The sequence below is a fragment of the Calypte anna genome, chromosome 19, assembly GCF_003957555.1.
Source record: "Calypte anna isolate BGI_N300 chromosome 19, bCalAnn1_v1.p, whole genome shotgun sequence".
Taxonomy (NCBI): Eukaryota; Metazoa; Chordata; class Aves; order Apodiformes; family Trochilidae; genus Calypte; species Calypte anna.
In genome coordinates, this window is record NC_044264.1 from 2,402,452 (window position 1) to 2,420,263 (window position 17,812).

The 17,812-nt window shown below is 46.7% G+C and overlaps 1 protein-coding gene across 1 annotated transcript in view; it reads right to left on the bottom strand.

The window, feature by feature from the left end:
- Window positions 1–17,812, bottom strand: part of CLIP2 (CAP-Gly domain containing linker protein 2) — an 85,076-nt gene that overhangs the window by 18,571 nt on the left and 48,693 nt on the right. The window contains exons 4-8 of the mRNA XM_030462446.1: window positions 12,742–12,866; window positions 8,427–8,640; window positions 6,937–7,134; window positions 5,771–5,874; window positions 3,375–3,435 (exon numbers count right to left, since the gene is read on the bottom strand). Of these exons, the coding sequence (XP_030318306.1) occupies window positions 3,375–3,435; window positions 5,771–5,874; window positions 6,937–7,134; window positions 8,427–8,640; window positions 12,742–12,866 (702 nt within the window). The remainder of the gene's footprint in view (window positions 1–3,374; window positions 3,436–5,770; window positions 5,875–6,936; window positions 7,135–8,426; window positions 8,641–12,741; window positions 12,867–17,812) is intronic.

Below are 17,812 nucleotides of genomic sequence, written 5' to 3' on the forward strand. Positions count from 1 at the left end.
CCCTGCTTGAACCCTTGAACCCTGTTGGGGGGAAAAAAGAAAAATCCAAGCAGGCCATAGTGGAGGCAGCATGTTGCTAAACATAGAACTACACTGAGAGCAAAGCAAGTTTAGATACCAAATGGCAGGATTTTTATTTATTTCATTTTAAACTGATGAGGAAGACGAGGAAACTAAGGCCAAGGAGTTTGTGCAACCTGCCAAATCCAGGAGCTTCACTGCCCTTCCCTTTTCCAGCAGGGAAGCTTTCAGCTGCACTTGGCAAACCTCAGGACTTTGCAACAACCACTGTAATATCATGTAAAATCTCCCATAAATAAAAGAGTAGAGGAGACATGGGAACATGCATGCAGACTCTGGCCTTATTTTATTTTTTTTTAGCTTACAAAAATCAACATTCTCCTTTGAATTCAACTGGGCTGACCAAAAACCCAAACCAAACTGATCAGAACCACTTTTTTTTTTTTTTTTTTTTTAAAACCTATTTTCTGCCCTTCATTTTCCATAGAATTATTTGTTCCTCCTTTTTCCACTGGAAAAAATTTTAGGGATATTCTGCCCTTTACTACAACAAAGGAACTTTTGATTAGGATGGAAACAGAAGCTTGTACAAATCCATGATCTCTCCTATGGCTCAAAAGATATCATTAAAAATATGTTCATAGATGATCAAGATCTCAATTACCAGACATCTTCAGACTGCTCCCATTTTTAACCTAGTCTCTTTGACCCCACAAAGAGGAAAAAAAGCCATGGTCTCAAAAATCCAAACATTACCAACATCCCCAAATGATATTATTGAAGTGCAAAGGTTGGCTGAACACATCCTAATAGGAAAGAAAATTTAATTTTGTACTGAGTGGTTTCTCCCACTCCCTGCAAAGCTCAAAGATCCCCATCACAAGATGAAGCTCCCCATCTTATTGATGAGGATAATTATTCCACTGCTACTACTGAGATTTCCTCACTTTACCTTAAAATGCCCAAATGAAACCTCAGCAACACAGACTTCTGAAATTCTCTTAACTGGTGACAGCACATCAGACACTGGCTGCCTGAAGATGCTGACCTATTCCAAAACTCAAGTTGTGAATCTCCTAAAAATCTCCCTTCAGACTCCTGATGCTGACACTCAAGTTCCCAGCCAAGCTTGCTCAGTATTTACCAATCCTGGTATTTTTCTGGTCTGGAAAAACACAGGAAAAAACAAGAGGAAAATTACCAGAGAAGAGAGAGAGATCAACTGGTTTACAGTCCTTAAATACAGCTTCAGGCAAGATCCACATCCTGCATTATTTTCTGCAGACTGGGTTTGCCCAGTTCTTATGACTCAAAGCCAAAAACCTGAAGTTTTCCTGCACTTTGAGAAAGCTGAGATCTGTTTTTTCAACTTGTTTCTTGCTATTACCCTTAATTTACTCCTCACAAATTACAAACTGACTTCTAGGTGCCAGGAGATATTTCCTTGAAGAGTTCAGCATTTCCTAAAATGTAGTATTTCTACCTTTTCTTAAAAGGTTTTGTTTTCCTCCAATTGCTTTTCACCTCCCAGAGCACTACAGCACCAGCACTGCCAATCAGACTCCAAAATGGGCTGAATTCACACCAACATTAAGACCAAGTCTCCAGGTTCCCCTTTTTTATATCAGAGGTCCCAAAACTGGACCTGTACGTCCAGGCACATGGGTTTCTTTGGTCCAAAACCTACAAGATATGATGAGAAACATCAGGGGATCTAGCTGAGCCTGAGACAACCTTTTCTTACCATCCTGGCTGTGAAATGCAAGATGAACCTTTTCCTGCAGGTGCTCAGAAATGGGGCTAAGGGGACTTCAAGGCCAGAGGAGGGGACACAGCTGTCACAAAGGAGCACTTATCCCCCTGATTTCCAAGGAGGGCTTTTTTTTTTTCTCCACAAAAACTCAGGAAGGTGAGAATTAACTCCAGTGAGTCAACCATTCAGTCTGAGCATCCAAATCAGACAGGACAGCAAAACCCTGGCAGTGTTTGTGCTGTCACTGGTGTTGCACCCCAGGGAAATAAAGCTGCTCCATCACTCTTCTCCAAGAAGATATTTGTTTTTCTGGATAGATAAAGTGAGGACAGGACCCTGGCAGCCTGCATGAAGCTTGGCCACATCCAATTCCTTCCCAGCCCAAATGGAAATTGCATCTATCCTCAGTTTGGGACCTGCAGTTATGCACCCATGTCCCAGCAGCTTGCTAAAGCATGGTGGTCTTTCAAAAATAAATATATTTGCAGCTAACCCTGGTCCCATTGCCACTCCTCAGAGCCAGGCTTGAAGACCTAAAGCTTACAGAGGGAGAATTCACTGCTCCCAGAGGGAGTGATGGAGCAGCTGGGGAACCCCATCCTCCTCGAAGCTCAGGGATGAACAGAAACCTGAGTTTGCACCAACACACTGGGTAGAAACTGCACTTTTTGTCCTTTAGCACAGGGCTGCTTGCAGTGCACTACTGATTTACACCCTGCCAAACACATTACTCTGCTTCAGCTTCTGGAGAAAGAGAAGAGGTTTATTCCAAGAGGGTCAAAGCCATAGTTACATACTCCATTGACTGTTTTTCCCATTTTTCTGGGCTTTAATTGACGTGATCAAAAGGGAAGCACAGAAGCAAGACCCTTGGCCCTTCTGTTATCAACCTTAACACTCAGACCAAAGATAAGGAAAACTCCCCATCTCCACACATAGAGCAGAGCCTTACTTTCAGAGAAATATCTTTTTCCTTCCCAAAGGAAGGAAATACCTTCCTTTCTAACCCCAAAGAAAAGCCTCCCACTGAAGGGCAAGCTCCCAACACCACTGTAGTGCAAACAATCCCCTGTGGCAGCATTGCTCTGAGCAACAGCCCCTCCAGACAGAAGGGTTTCCCAGGGTCAAACCCCACACAGGTGGGCAGAGGACTCTCAAGGAGGGTTCTGCAGGCCACAGGAGACACAGAATTTAGGCTGGAACAGAAGAGCATCCAGCTGGGAGAAGGGATGTGCAAAAAGCAGGACACTGCAGGGAGAGGGACTGAGCAGTCATTTCTACAGTGGAGAAATGTTCCTCCTGAAATGCATTTGGATCCAGTCAGGTTTTGAGCTGGCTTGGCAGCTCCCAGGAATGCTTAAAGCCAGGCTGGCTGCATGGGATTAATTCCAGGCAGCTCCCAGCATCACCAGTCCCTGGCCAACACACCAGAGAACAATCCTCACACTTTATACCAAGGTGTCTGCAGCAGGTCCAAAGCCACCAAGAAACAGCAAATATTGTTTATTGCTGAGCACAGTGTCAGGAATTGCTCAGGGGAGGCCCCCACATGCAGTTTGAGGTTTTAAGCCCCCATTTGGGGAAGGGGATGGGGAATTACCTCCAGATCTCCCTTTGTGATGGATTCTTCCTCCACACGGAACTGCAAGTCCTCCACTTTCCTGGGAAGGGGGAGAGACACAAATAGCAATGAGTAACCCCCAGCTCAGCATCCCATCTCTGAGCAGCCATTGCAGATGGGCCCCTTCTGCACAACCAAAGTCTGAGAGGGGTCCAAAAAAGCTTTGGAGGCAGAGTTCAGCAGGAGGCAAACACCAAGGCACGTGGAGGAAGACAGTCAAGAAACAAGCTCTCCACAGAGCTGATGTTGGCCTGCATGCAAGGAACATGCTCCCAGGATGCTGTTCCTACTGCTCTGCCTCTCAGCAAGCACAGCTGCTGGGTACCAGCACTGGGATCCTGAAAACACAAAAGTCACAACTGGTTTTTCACTGGTTTTTTGGGTGAGCAGCTGAGCACTGGACAGTTCTTGTGTCACAGGATCCACACCAAATATTTCATGGGAATCAGAGCCTCTGCCTTCTGGGGAGAGAGTGGGAAGTGTCTGCTGTTTCCATAGCATGGAAATGGGGAGCTACCCTGGCAAAAACACCTTCAGAGGTTGTATAGGCCAGTCATGCCTAAATGCAGACAGAAAACCACATGCACAAATGCCTGAGACTCCTTTGCAAAGTCTGAAGAGAAAAATCCAGTAATAATGAACAGTAATTTTTCTGCTAAACTCTGTCCTCTTCGTTCTCTTAACCAGTTTTAAAAAAAAAGCAATAATGAGGATGTTGAGCTGGTAGGCAGATGTAAGGACCCTGATTTTGTTCCAAACAAAAATAGCTGTAAGTATAGCTAGCTAACTTCAGCAACAAGCCTCTTTGTCTAAACCTCCTCTAATTAAAGGAGGCATCTGTTGATATTTAGGGAAGAACTCAGCTGCCTTGGGTTAAAGGGCCTCCTGGAGCTGGGAAAGCGAGCTGCCTACCAGAACAGGGAGACTTATGCAGAAAAGAACAATTCATCCTCAAGAGGGGCATCACTCAATGGAAATCAGCACTGGTTTCAGTTACTTAATACACAGAAACGTCTTTTTATTCCCATTGTAGAGTTTAATTATATATATATGGAGCAGTTGGACTCAGAGAATGACAAGCAGATCTTCACTCTCATCCAGAGAGGAAATGTGCATCATCAGGAAATGCATGGATGGAGCCTCTGGGATGTGTGGAGATGATGAACCACACTACAGTAAAGCTGTCCTCCAGACTGACTTCCCTTCCTCAGAAGGAACAGCCTTGTGATCATCACATCCCAAAAAAAAAAAAAAAAGGGGGGGAAAGAATAAGTGTTGAGCAAAGCCAGGTCTAGGATGGCCCAGCCTGCACTGTGCTCCTTGTTATGCAGTGCTATTTTATACTGTACCCTCAAGCCAAAACCATCTGAGGGCAAAGCTTTGTCCCCATTCACACCCATGCCATGACTTAATCCCACTTTTACTGAGTAATTCCATTTTACACAGGGCCATGGTTGAGTTTGGTGAGGGTTTGGTGAGGGTATCAGATCACAGCAACATGTATCACTGGAGCCCTTTTTTCCTTTGGGCAAATAACACTGCTTCTCCCTGCTTGTTCAGGCACTGAACAATAGGGAAAGCAGCTGAAAACCCTAAAAAAACTCACTGCCCCAGAAGACCAAGGATATTTGGGTCTTCTCCTGGCAGTGGTAGGTCAAGTGTTGGTATTGTTGGAGCAATGTTTGCCATGGCCAAATGCTCTTGGACATACAAGCAGCCTGTCAAATATTTATCAGGGTCATCACAGAAGTGCTAGAGCCCGGATTCCTCATCAGGAATGAAAGCTGGTGGGGTCTTGTTTTCTTCAAAAGTGCTGCAGGTATTTGGCAGGAAGTTTGGCACAGCATGAAACAACCCAGAGCTGTCCCTGTCCCAGTGAGGAGCTGCCCTGGGTGACTGGGTGTCTGTTTCCCAGTGGTATTGCAACAGCAGGGGAGGTTCAGCTGAGCATATTCAAACATCCTGAAGCTGCTCACATCACAGAATCAGCTCACTGCAACCCCACACAGCATCAAGTCTCCTCTAAGAGCTCTTGAGCCATATTAAGACTAATAAATATTTGACTGCTCAGCTGTGCTCAGCAGCAGTCTGTCAGCAAACAGGGGCACTCACAGCACTGAATGCCCAGACCTAGACAAGAATCACATCAGATTCTTGCAAAATCCAGGTAAGATTCCCATTGCCTGAGTGGGAATCAGAGCCCTTCTCTATGTGCAGAAGACCACAGTGGCCAGGAGAGTGAACCACAGCATAGCTGAAGTCATAGAAAACAGCCAAAAATGACTTTCCCAGGCACTTTCTTCTCCTTAGATCCAGTGAACAATGTTCTCAGGTAAAAGCTTCATCTCCTCCAAACCCATCTGTTCCTGCTTTACCTCTTCTCCTCTTCCAGCTGGTTCAGCAGCTCAATCTTCTCCTTCTGCATCCCATCCACCAGGGCTCGTGCTCGCTGGAGGTTTCCTTCTGCCTCTGTGACATACTGCATGGAAAAAAGAAAAACAAACAACTAAAAGAGAGCCTGAACCACACAAGTTAAATGTGTGAAGCACAGAGCTGTTTCAAAAAGGATCAGAACAAGGGAACAGAAGGTTTTGATGGTTTCTCTCAGAGGATGCTGTGGTAAGACAGTAGATTTTCCAAAGAGCCCAGTATGTAAGGTGTCAAAAAGGAGAAATTCTGCTCAGTCTCCAGCAGCTGTAAATTTCATCCATGCTTCAGTTCCTCTTTGACTTAAACCCTCTGAAGAATCCACCTCTCATGAAGAGTTAACAACTTGAAGGCTAAACAGTTTTAAAAATCTGGTCTGAGGTTACCAGGTAAAATTCAGGCCTGGTCATGAAGGAGACATTTCAGACTTGTGTTAATTCATTTGGTACTGGAAAATACCCTACACAAGGCAGATGTCAGCTTGCAGTTATTTGCCACCTGCATTTTGAGAGGCAGATGTGTCCCACCACACCAAGATGTCCAGTGCCATCTCTGCTCCCTAGGAGCTGCCTGGGATTTATAAACATGAACAAGAAATTCAAAATATCATTTGTACAAGTGCTTAGGAAAAGGAGAAGGAGAAGAAAAAAAGCTACAGGGATCATCCTGTTTTGCTTAGAGATCTCTTGGCTTCATTAATGTGACAAACACCCTCTCTGGCAGGAAAGCAGTGACACAGGACCTGAGCTGATGTTCTCAGCAGGGTCTGATAGTATCAAACCCCACTGCAATGCAGTCACAGCCCAGGCCAGATTGGGTGGCTAAGGCTGAGTTTGTGCTCCACTTGCATTTCAGCATTCAGATGTATTGATCCACCAGACACAAACTCTCAGCTGTCTTATTTCTGGCACTGCCCTTTTCCTGCTCCTGGCTTGGGACAGGAGTGAAAAAAGACCCTGAGCTTAACCCACTATGCAGAAAGCTGTCTCCAGATAAAAAGCAGGAATTCAGAGCCCAGGCTTCCCACCAGGAAGCTACAGAGGAGTAATGATCTCAAACTTTCAAAGGATGCCAAACATCTGAGTGCCAGTGACAAAGCCCCAGCACCTCCTACCTGCTCATGTTGTGCCTTCATGATGGCAATCTCCTTCTCCACCTCACAGATGTGGCTGGTGGCTTTGGCAACCTCAGCCCTCTCCAGATCCCTCTCTGCCAGGAGCTGCTCAATGTGCTGCTGCTTCTCCTTCAGTGCCTCCTGGAGAGCTGTGGTGCCAGAGATTTTTCGGGCATAGCGAGAAGAAGTCTCAGTCAGCTATAAAAAGAGTTAGAGAGAGGGGTAAAGTTGTGTCCCAGCCTAGAATATCTTGAAGTCTGTTAAATCTGGAACGCAGTTCGCTGACTGATCATTTATTAGGTTGTACAGAGCTGCAGTTCCAGCTCTGGACCCTACAGGTGGGGTTAATATGTCTGCAAAACATCTGGACACTGCTCACAAGCTCTCCTGCACTGCCATGGAAGGACCATTTCCCTAAGGACAGGACATGGGGTGGGAACTGGCTCAGGCAAGATTATCATGTAGTGTATCATCTGCCTTTCTTAACTAGATTTTATTGATGACCTGCACTGGTGCAGTCCCCAGCAGTGAGCTCAGCTGGAAGGACTGAGCTCAGCTGGAAGCTGGCATGGGCTGCCTGGAACCACTGCCAGGAATGGATACAGCACCCCAGGTCCCAGCCAGGATGACTGCAGGTGCTATGCAGCACACACTACAGCAGAGATTTTATCAATACTGCTGCCTGCTCCAGCATCTGCCTTCTTGAGTACCTGCCAAAGGACACAGCATGGGAGTGACCCAGGACACTGTCACCCCTCACAGCAAAGCTCAGTCACTGAAGGAGCCCTGGTGTGGCTGTTCAGCACAGCAGCAAACTGTGACACAGTCAGGCACGACAAGAGATGCTTATTTTTTTGTCATGAATCCAATATAAAACCTGCTCTTGACAGAGGAGTTGAGATTCACCCCACTGCAAAGACACCTCCCACCAGCTCAGGATGCTCAGAGCCCCATCCAGCCTGGCCTTAAAAACTTCCAGGGATGGATGGGGCTTCCACCACCTCTCTGGGCAACCTGTGCCAGGGCCTCACCATCCTCATGGGGAAGAACTTCTTCCTAACTTCCAACCTAAATCTCCCCTCCTCTAGTTTGAATCCATCCCCCCATGTCCCTAACATCCTAAAAAGTCCCTCCCCAGCTTTCTTGTAGCCCCTTCAGATCCTGTAAGGCCAAAATAAGGTCTCCTTGGAGCCTTCTCCTCTCCCCAACAACCCCAACTCTCTCAGTAAGACACAGGGGAGCTGCTCCAGCCCCCTGAGCATCCTCATGGCCCTTCTCTGGACACTCTCCAGCACCTCCATATCAAAGTTCAGGCTTTTTAATGGTCCCAAACAGCTTTTGCATCCATAGAGGATGTCAGATTTGCGAGGTGGGTAACAGTATCCCAGACCCCACTGCCCTCACCTCACTGACCCCATCCCTCCCAGCTCGGCAGAGCTGCCTCTCAGAAGTGGATGGAGGCTGCAGGGCTTGCAGAAAGAGCCACTCACCAAGCCACTGCGGCTGGGCCTGCCCCCAACAGATGATGCCACTGAGCTGACAGAGCTGATGGAGGAGCTGCTGGGGCTGTGGGTTAAGGCAGAGACCCCCATGGCCATTCTTTTGCTCTTCTTTGCCTTGGCAGGGCTGGTGGATGGGAACCCGATGCGGATCACCTTGTGGATGGGAGCAAAGAGGCCAAACTTGGGAGGGCATTGAAAGTACCTGTCAAGAAAACACCAATTAAAAAAAAAAAATAAATACAGGAGACACACCAAAGCAGAAGGGGCAGAGCACCCATCTCACCCAAGCTGAGCAATAAACAATCCCAGCCCCCAGCTCATCTCTTGCTGCTTTGCCCTGATGTTGTTTTCCTGTGTGGAAGTGGTTGGATTGCTCCCCTTCCCTACACTTCAGAGCAGTGGCAATCTCCATGTTTTCACTTGTGGTGCTTAAGCAGGGAAATCCAAGATAATTGCCACGTGCTACTTGCTGAGCACTTTGATGAGAAGCCAGGAAAGCCTCGTATGGTAGCCTGGACAACACAAAGAACCCAGTACATAAACACAGTGAGAGCACAAGCTCCTTTCCCTACAAACCAACCCCTTCCCTACAAACCAACCTGACCCAAAACTCACAATTGTTCTCTACCCTGCTTTTCAAAGGTGTTTCAGAGTGAAGTGCATCACAAGATCCCCATCAAATAGTTCCATAGAAATGTTCTAGAACATAAAAATCTTTCCTCCCAAAAGAGAAGGGGAAGCTGGTAATTCTCTGAAGCTAAAAACCCCTCTCCAGCCAACTCCAGAGTGTGCCACCTCCTCTGAGTGGCAAAGAAGGAGAAATTGGTTCCCAGGCAAACAAACTTAAAGAGAAGCAAACATTAGAAAGGGAGGATCAGATAAACTCTTCCCACAATTGCAGTGAGCCCTATGATTGTCTCTCTGGAGCCCTCTTTCAGAACACAAATGAGCCAAAATCCACCTTGGGAACCACTCCAGAGCTTGGGCTGAGCAGCTCAAGCCAAGGTTTATCTGCTGCACTGCAATCAAACCAGGTCCCCTCCAGGCATCACATCCTCTTGCTTCAAGGGAGCAGCCAGCAGAGAAAACTTTCTCCTTCTGGACCTCTCACAGGCTTCATAGCAAGGCCAGGACTAAATACTTGGGCCATATAATAGTCTGTCCTATGTTAACATTAAAACATAAGGGTCCTAATGAATAAATCCCATTCCACACAAATCCAGCTTCTCTAATACAAGTCCTCTCCCTCCAGATGTGAGCAGCTGTTTCCCTTATTCCTTTTTTAAGTGTTGGAAGTCCCAGGGCTGTGGACCTCTGTGTGCTTGGGAGGCCAGAGAAGAGCCTGATCTCCAGCCAGATGGGAAAGTCATTTTCAAACATCTGCTCAAGCCCCATTTTTTTCTTTAGCAATCTTAAAAAAACCCAACAACCCTCTACAACTCTAAATCACTCAGTCCCTGTGCTTGCTGCCAACACAAGCCTTTGGGTTTGGAAAACCAGTCATACCACAGGCTGACCTTGCTGCAGAACAGGGATGGGAGGAAGAAAAAAAAAAAAAATCTGCCTGACCTCTTGCAAAGCAGCCAAAGCCCTGCTCAGCATCATATTCTGAACCTGCAGCAGCCACGGGCAGCCTGACACAGCCCCTTCCACAGCTCTCCTCCTCTAACCACGGTCTGGCACTTGTGGCTGTACAGCAATGCCAAAGCCTAAGTGCCTCAAAAGCCCCCTGACAGCTCTTAGCAAGTCCAAACTTGCATCACTGTGTCTGTACACTTTCTTCTAGTCTGGACTGGAAGTAGTTGCAATTAACTTTTATAGTTCAGAAGCAGGAATTGGGTCCAGAGCACTTGGCAGGAAAAAAACCAAATAAAAATCCTTGAAATACAAGAGCTGCTCTCACCAAGTGCTAAGGAGCTCTGTGCTTAGGGAAGAGGGAAGAAAAGTGGTGTTGGGATGGCAATGCAGCTGCAGGTGGGAAACAGCACAGGAAATTCTGAAAGAGATAAAAAATTTTCCAGTGTCCAAGGCTGACATGTTTCAGGCTATGTAAAAGAAAGAGATGAGTTTAGAGGGCAAAGATTCCCATAGGAGCAGATACAGAAAAGGAAAAGCAGTAAAATAAGCAAGTAAAGGTTAATACATTAGAGGTGAGTCAGTGGAACGTGGCTTTGTGAATAAGGAAAAAACCAACCCAGCACTTCTCTCTCCTGTGCAGACAGGAAAGCAGCTGCAGCAAACCTCAGAGTCCCAGCAGCACCCATCTGATGTGCAGAGAGGAGATTCCTGCTCTCTCAGCCACTGCTACTGAACCACAGCCCAGAGGCAGCTTTCACCAGGTAGGAAAAGCTGCCTGGGGAACCTTCAGCCTTCCCTTGATGCATAGCCAGACCTGAAAGCTTTTCTAAACCTGCAGGAAAATCAGAATGACCACAAACTTCAGCCAATTCCCCACCAACTCCTCAGGAGTTGCCCATGGCAGCAAAGATGGGAGCAGTGTCCTTTGCTTGCTCATTTGCCCACAAATTGACTCTCCCACTTCCACCAGACCCCACTGTCTCAGGCTCAGCTCCTGGGACAAGCAGCCAAGCCAAGGATTCTCACTACGTGGCATCAACCCCCGAAACAGAGACTCCAGAGAGTCCTGGACAGTCTCTGCCCAGGCTGATTTTGGCAGGAGGAGCTCAGGAAGCATCAGAAATCCCATGTGGAAGATTGTCTGAGGGGTGTCTGCATGGACCAAAGGAGTCAGGAAAACTATGCTGGCTTCTTCTGGAACAAATTGCTTCTGTTGGAAGTGCCACGTGCTATACAGAACAAGTCAAAAGGCTGGATGAAGGCTAGAACAAGGGCAATGCTGCAACCCTTCAGCTGGAGAGTCAGGTAGTGTCAATTATTGCTAGAAAATCTGTAAAGTCAGCCTGGATGCAAGGGGGATGTCTTACAGACTTCCCTCAATCTCCCCTGTTTAACCCAAACCTCCTGATTCACTCCTGTTCCCCAAACCCTGCTGTAGGAGCTCTGTTTTTCCTGCTCTTGACAAAGTGTGAAAGAAAGGAGAAACCTTGAAGAAAAGGCACATAGCAAAACAAGAGCAAAGATGGAGCAGTTGCAGAAAACAGATGACTTCCAAAAGTTGTTTTTTCAAACCAAGAGAGGTGTGAGGAGGAGAGGCAGAGAGCACCCCCTTCCCCTCACATCTGCCTCCCACATGCAGAGACAATAAATCATTTCTGAGCACCCTGAAGATCAAGCTCAGAGCTAATTTGTAGTGGGTGAAAAAGAAAGACGGGACTTGGATTCACTCCATGACTTATTCCTTGCCATGCTGGTTCTTGGCTTTGGAGAATAGGCTGGAACTCAGCCATCTCCTGCCAGTCACTGACTGATTCCTTGTCCTGACATTGAACAAGGCAACATTTTTTTTTTTACCTTAAATGAAAGCACGTGGCTGCTGGACAGGACAAGGCTGACCCAACACAAGAAACCTTTCTTACAGAATTGAGATCTAACAAGGGAGGAACTCTCAGCTCCTCAGTTTGAAAGTTAAATCTCACCTTTAATGGAAGATTCCCTTAAAAAGCTCCAAGAAATCAAGTAGTTCCCACTAAAAGAACCTGTGAAGGACAAGGACTCAGTTCCAACTGGATTTGAAACAGGGTCAAAGTGCTGCTGTATAATTCAGACTTTAATATCACCAAGGTCAAGATCTGAAGCTTGGGGTCTTTTTTTTTTTTAAAGAGTGGAGGTGCCAGTGAAGTCAGAGGTGGTAAGATCAATCAGCAGACAGCTGTCACACTGTAGAAGGACAGACAACCAGAAGATGTTTTTCAGATCTCTGGAAATGTGGCTCCAGAAAGAAGAGAACAAACAGCATGAAGCTGAAGGAAAAAGAGTAAAATCTTCTATAGTTCTGGCAGTTTGACTTATAGAGTGCAAGCAGAAAGTTTGAGAAGGGACTGAGTGGTAGAAAGCAGAGCTAATACAGCCACAGAATCAATTTCTAGCAAAAACTAAATCCCACTATAAATTATCTTCCCTCCCTGCTCTCTCCTATTTCCTGAAGCCACTTGGGTTACTTCTTCACAGATATTATCCTGCATTTAAATGCTCCAGTGATGAGGTTTCTATTGATCTCCCTGCAAAGCTATCCCAAAGCCTAAAAGCCTCAAACCCCACAACATCAGACATACACATCTCTAACTCTCCCTCCCGAGGCCAAACAGAACTTGGTCCCAAGCTACCCAGAGGGGTGTGCAGAGCCCACCACGGCCCAGAGGCTGGGTTTGAGAGCACACAGTACCTTGTCCCAGCTACTGCCCCATCGTTCTTGCCCAGGGGTTCATCCAGCTCCACACCACACCACTCTCCTTTGGCAAAATCTGTCTCTCCCACGTAGCGCACGACTCCCGTCTTGGTCCCACCAACCTGTGTGAGAGAGGATCCTGAGGGTTAGAAACAGCACAGCCACCAGGGACTGAAGCTGGGACAGTTCTGGAGAGAGGAAAGGGGAGGAAAAAAAAACCCAAAGACATCAGTATTTTCGAGTTCAGATCTAAGGAAGCCAGAGCAGCTTTCGTACCGACTTCTCCCCTAGCTCTAAAGATGTCTCTCCAAAACCTGTTATCAAACTGACAAACTCCCACTTCTGGACTTGCCTGCCTGGAAAATGTCAGAACCAACATAATGATAACATATTTTAAGGTGTCGATTAATTGCATGGAGCTGCTTGTGAGGCCATGAAGGATTTTAAGCCCTCCAAGCACAGCTTATACCCACCATCCATAAAGAACCAAGATCTGGGGTTCCAGCCCTGTTCAAAGGGACAAGCTGAGTCAGGAGAACAGTCATCACTCTTCAGCTTGTCCCCACCCAGGGCCTGTTAGGATGTATTATAGAATCACAGAATTGGCTGGGTTGGAAGGGACCTCAGAGCTCATCAAGTCCAACCCTTGATCCACTCCCCCCGTGGTTCCCAGCCCATGGCACTCAGTGCCACATCCAGGCTCTTTGGAAATATCTCCAGACACGGAGAATCCACTACTTCCCTGGGCAGCCCATTCCAATGCCTGATCACCCTCTCCAGAAAGAAATTCTTTCTCATCTCCAACCTAAACCTCCCCTGGCACAACTTGAGACCCTGCCCTCTTGTCTTGCTGAGAGTTGCCTGGGAAAAGAGCCCAACCCCCCCTGGCTCCAACCTCCTTTCAGGGAGTTGCAGAGAGTGATGAGGTCTCCCCTGAGCCTCCTCTTCTCCAGCCTCAACACCCCCAGCTCCCTCAGCCTCTCCTCATAGGATCTGTGCTCGAGTCCCTTCACCAGCCTGGTTGCCCTGCTTTGGACCTGCTCCAGCACCTCAATCTCCTTTCTGAGCTGAGGGGCCCAGAACTGGACACAGGACTCAAGCTGTGGCCTCACCAGTGCTGAGTACAGGGGCAGAATCCCTTCCCTGGACCTGCTGGCCACGCTGTTCCTGAGCCAGCCCAGGATGCCATTGGCCTTCTTGGCCACCTGGGCACACTGCTGCCTCCTGTTCAGCTTCCTGGCAATCCAGACTCCCAGGTCCCTTTCTGCCACTCTGTGCCCAGCCTGGAGCTCCCCATGGGGTTGTTGTGGCCAAAGTGAGGACCCGGCACTTGGCCGTGTTGAACCTCATCCCATTGGGATCATCCCAACTCTCCAGTCTCTCCAGGTCCCTCTGCAGAGCCCTCCTGCCTTCCAGCTGATCCACACTCCCCCCAGCTTAGTGTCATCTGGGAATTTGCTGATGACGGACTCAATCCCCTCATCTAAATCATCAATGAAGATATTGAACAGAACTGGGCCCAACACTGATCCCTGGGGGACACCTCAGGTGACCGGCTGCCAACTGGATGCAGCCCCGTTCAGCACCACTCTCTGGGCCCGGTCCTCCAGCCAGTTCTTAACCCAGCACAGGGTGCAGAGGACAACAGTCCCAGAAAACCTGTTAAAATAGGTGTCTTGTACAGAAAAAATCCTCTGCTTTTACCTACACCAATTCACAGCACAAGTGGCTGCATGGGAGAGGGGCTCATCTCACTGCTCAGCTTCCAGCAGGCTTTTTTTTTCCCTTCCATGGAGAAAGAAGGATAAATGACACTTTTTGCTCCTCTATGAACACTTAAAAGCTTTCAGCATGCTGGGTAGACTCTAGGAGAACAAAAGTCAGGGATGTGTGGAGCTGTGTTCTGATCACTGCACATCTCACTGAGCAGCAGCTGCCTCTGGACTAGAAGCTCCTACACTTAAGATACCTGTGCTGAGAAAAGAAAGATGGAAAGTTAGGAGGGTGGTTTTCAAGGTTTGTACTTCAAGTAAATAAATTATTTCAACCCTTTTTTAGCCTTATCCTGCTAAAGCAGTTCAAGGAAGTAAGATTACAAAACATTAAGTTTAAAAGAACTTTATCTTGGCACCAGCTGCTGTTATGATTTCTTTTAATATTAAGTTTTACATAAATGGGTCCCAACAGTTACATTCTCCTACAAAAAACCAGTGATAGCTGAATCTGGAAATCTCCAAGTTGTTGTATTCTGGGATAGGGATGTTACAGATTTACCTATTTGAAATCCTGAAAAAAAAATCCTGAAAATTGCTTGTGCAAAGGAAAAAAAGAATTTTGCCAGCCTCAAAATAACTGCACCTGACTAGAGAACACAGCTCTGAAGTGTGGGTCCTTGATTTCATGTAATTTCTCTCACTAAGGATTCAAAGTGCTCCTTATGAAAAAACTTTTGGTGCTGTTCTCTCTGCTGTGGGAAGGAGGGAAATACTTGACAGCAGGAAAAGTATCACAAAAAAAAACCAAAACAACTTTCTGGGCCTTCACTGCACCCAGGAGTAAAAAGATGAATCCATTTCAGGACTTGGTGAGTTACAGATCTGAGGAGTTGCAGTGAAGTTCTTTGCCAATCAATCACAGGCAAATGACAAATCCCCTCTGTGATGTATTTGAGTTTACACAGATTTAGCCTCCTAATATTAATGAAATTATGCAATGCCATTCTTTAGCTGCAAGTTGAACTCAATATAGGTGTAGTTCACCTTAATGGCTGTCCTGGTTTGGGCCAGGATAAAGGTGATTTTCTGTTTTGTACTTTTACTTTTAGCTAAGTCTCTTGTAAGTAGTTGCACTTCCTGAAATTAACAGCAAGTTTCTCAGTCAGTGTGTGCATCTAGGACTGATAACACTTGATGTTTATAGTTACTGCTAGAGACTGGTGTGCAGAGCCAAGGACACTGCTCAGCTCTGAGGAACATTTTACTGTCCAGGAAGATAAAGAGGTCCCACCTGAGCCCTCCTTTGGGGAGGAACAGACAAGAGAGATGCCAGAATTGACCAAACAGAGGATTCCATCCCATATACGTCACACTCAGTATAAATTTGAGGTATCACGAGGGCCGAGCCAGATCTTAGCCGGATTTCCAGATTTCCAGACTTCTGGATTTCCTGATTTCCCTTCCTCCCTTCCTTCACCCAGCATCCTGGAAGGATCCTGTCCATTCGTCTGCCTGTGGTCCTGATCCATGCCAGCCCATATCTGTGTGTTCCTGCCTCTGGTTCCCGACTGCTGCCGACTCCAGGAGTCCAGTCTGGACTTTCCCAGGGCTGCCCTGCAGCCTCGGTGGTGACGTGAGAGTTACTGGGGGAAAGGAGGGAGGAATGTGGTTTCCATTTTCCTGTATATTTGTATAGATTTAGTAACTTTTCCTATTTATCATTACTGTTTCATTAAAGTTGTGTAGTTTAGTTTCCAACCCATCAGTCTCTCTCCCTTATTCTCTCTCCTTTCTTTATCAAGGAGAGAGAGATTAATAGAGAGTGTCTGTTATTGGGTTTAATTGCCGGGCCAGTGTTAAACCGTGACAATGGCATTTATAACTGCTGTTAAGCACTGTTTTATGTATATTAAGTTATAATTACAGATCTTAAACCATACTTCCTTTATCAAGCCACAAGATCCCACGTAAACACCTTAAAAACCTCCTGTAAACACCTTCAAAACCTGATGAGCTCCCTCCATCACTGTGACTCTTGTTATTCTGGCCACACTCCTCCATCCACACAAACACCAGAACCCCTCAGTTATGCCTCCAGAGGTATTAACTATTCTGAGAAAGCTGTTTCCCAGCCAGCTTGCTGCCTGAATACCCAATCTCACTATGCCAACAGCAAAACTGGGCAAGAAGAGAGCAGATTCCTACCCAAAACCCACCCAGCAGTGCAGATGCTGAGTGCAGACCATCTCTAACACTCCCCAAACAGCAATGGGATTCTCTGATTCTTTTCTTTTCTCTTCCAGGCATTAATTATTCTGCCATCTTTTCCATAAATACACCTTCCCTATACAGCAGTACCTACTCCCCCAAGCCAGAATGGACACATCTGCTCCCCAGCAGCCTGGGCAGAAGCCAAAATCAGGGCTGTCCCATTCACATGCCAGCACCCGACCTCCTTGCTGAGTTTCCCATCTTTTGGCAGGCCCACAGGGACTCTCATGGATGGAGAGCCTAGAAAATTAATCCAACTCAGACATGCAGATTTATTCAGCTCTGATAATCTGTTAATGCTGCTGAAATAAATGATGCTTTTTGGGAAAAGCCAGCTGGCAGGGCATCTCAGGGTACAAACAGAGCCATGTTTCTACAAGACCCTTCAATAAATCACAAGCATCACCTTGGAAGGAGGAGAAAAGGCAGTTTGGGAGAGCCAGGGAGGTTGGCAATGCACAGCACAGCTCCTGCTACCTTCCAGCTGCCCTTCTGCCCAGGTTCTGGTTCCATGCTCCAAACTCTTGGGGTGAGAGACTGCTACAGCCCAGCAGTTCAGACCTGCCACAGCTTTTAGAGCTGACAAGTTGCATTCAAAAATAAAAAACCCATGATTCCCAAAGCTTTTCTGGGAAGCCTTGACTAGTTACCTCACTAAAACTATTACTGAGATATCCCCTTCTCTTGGACATGAATAAAAAGTGTTATTGGTTTTAGTTAGAGCTGTTGCTGAAAAAAAAACAACCAAACAAAGCAAACAGAAAGCTTCTGTTTTGAAGCTCAAAAAACCAGACCAAATATTCACAGGTGTCCTGGTTTGGGCCAGGATAAAGGTGATTTTCTGTTTTGTACTTTTATTTTTAGCTCAGTCTCTTTAAGTAGTTGCACTTGCTGAAATTAACAGCAAGTTTCTCAGTGTCTGCTTCTAGGACTGATAACACTTGATGTTTATAGTTCCAGCCAGAGCCTGGTGTGCAGAGCCAAGGACACTGCTCAGCTCTGAGGAACATTTTACCCTCCAGAAGGAATAAAGAGGTCCCACCTGCAGCCTCCTTTGGGGAGGAAGGGACAAGAGAGATGCC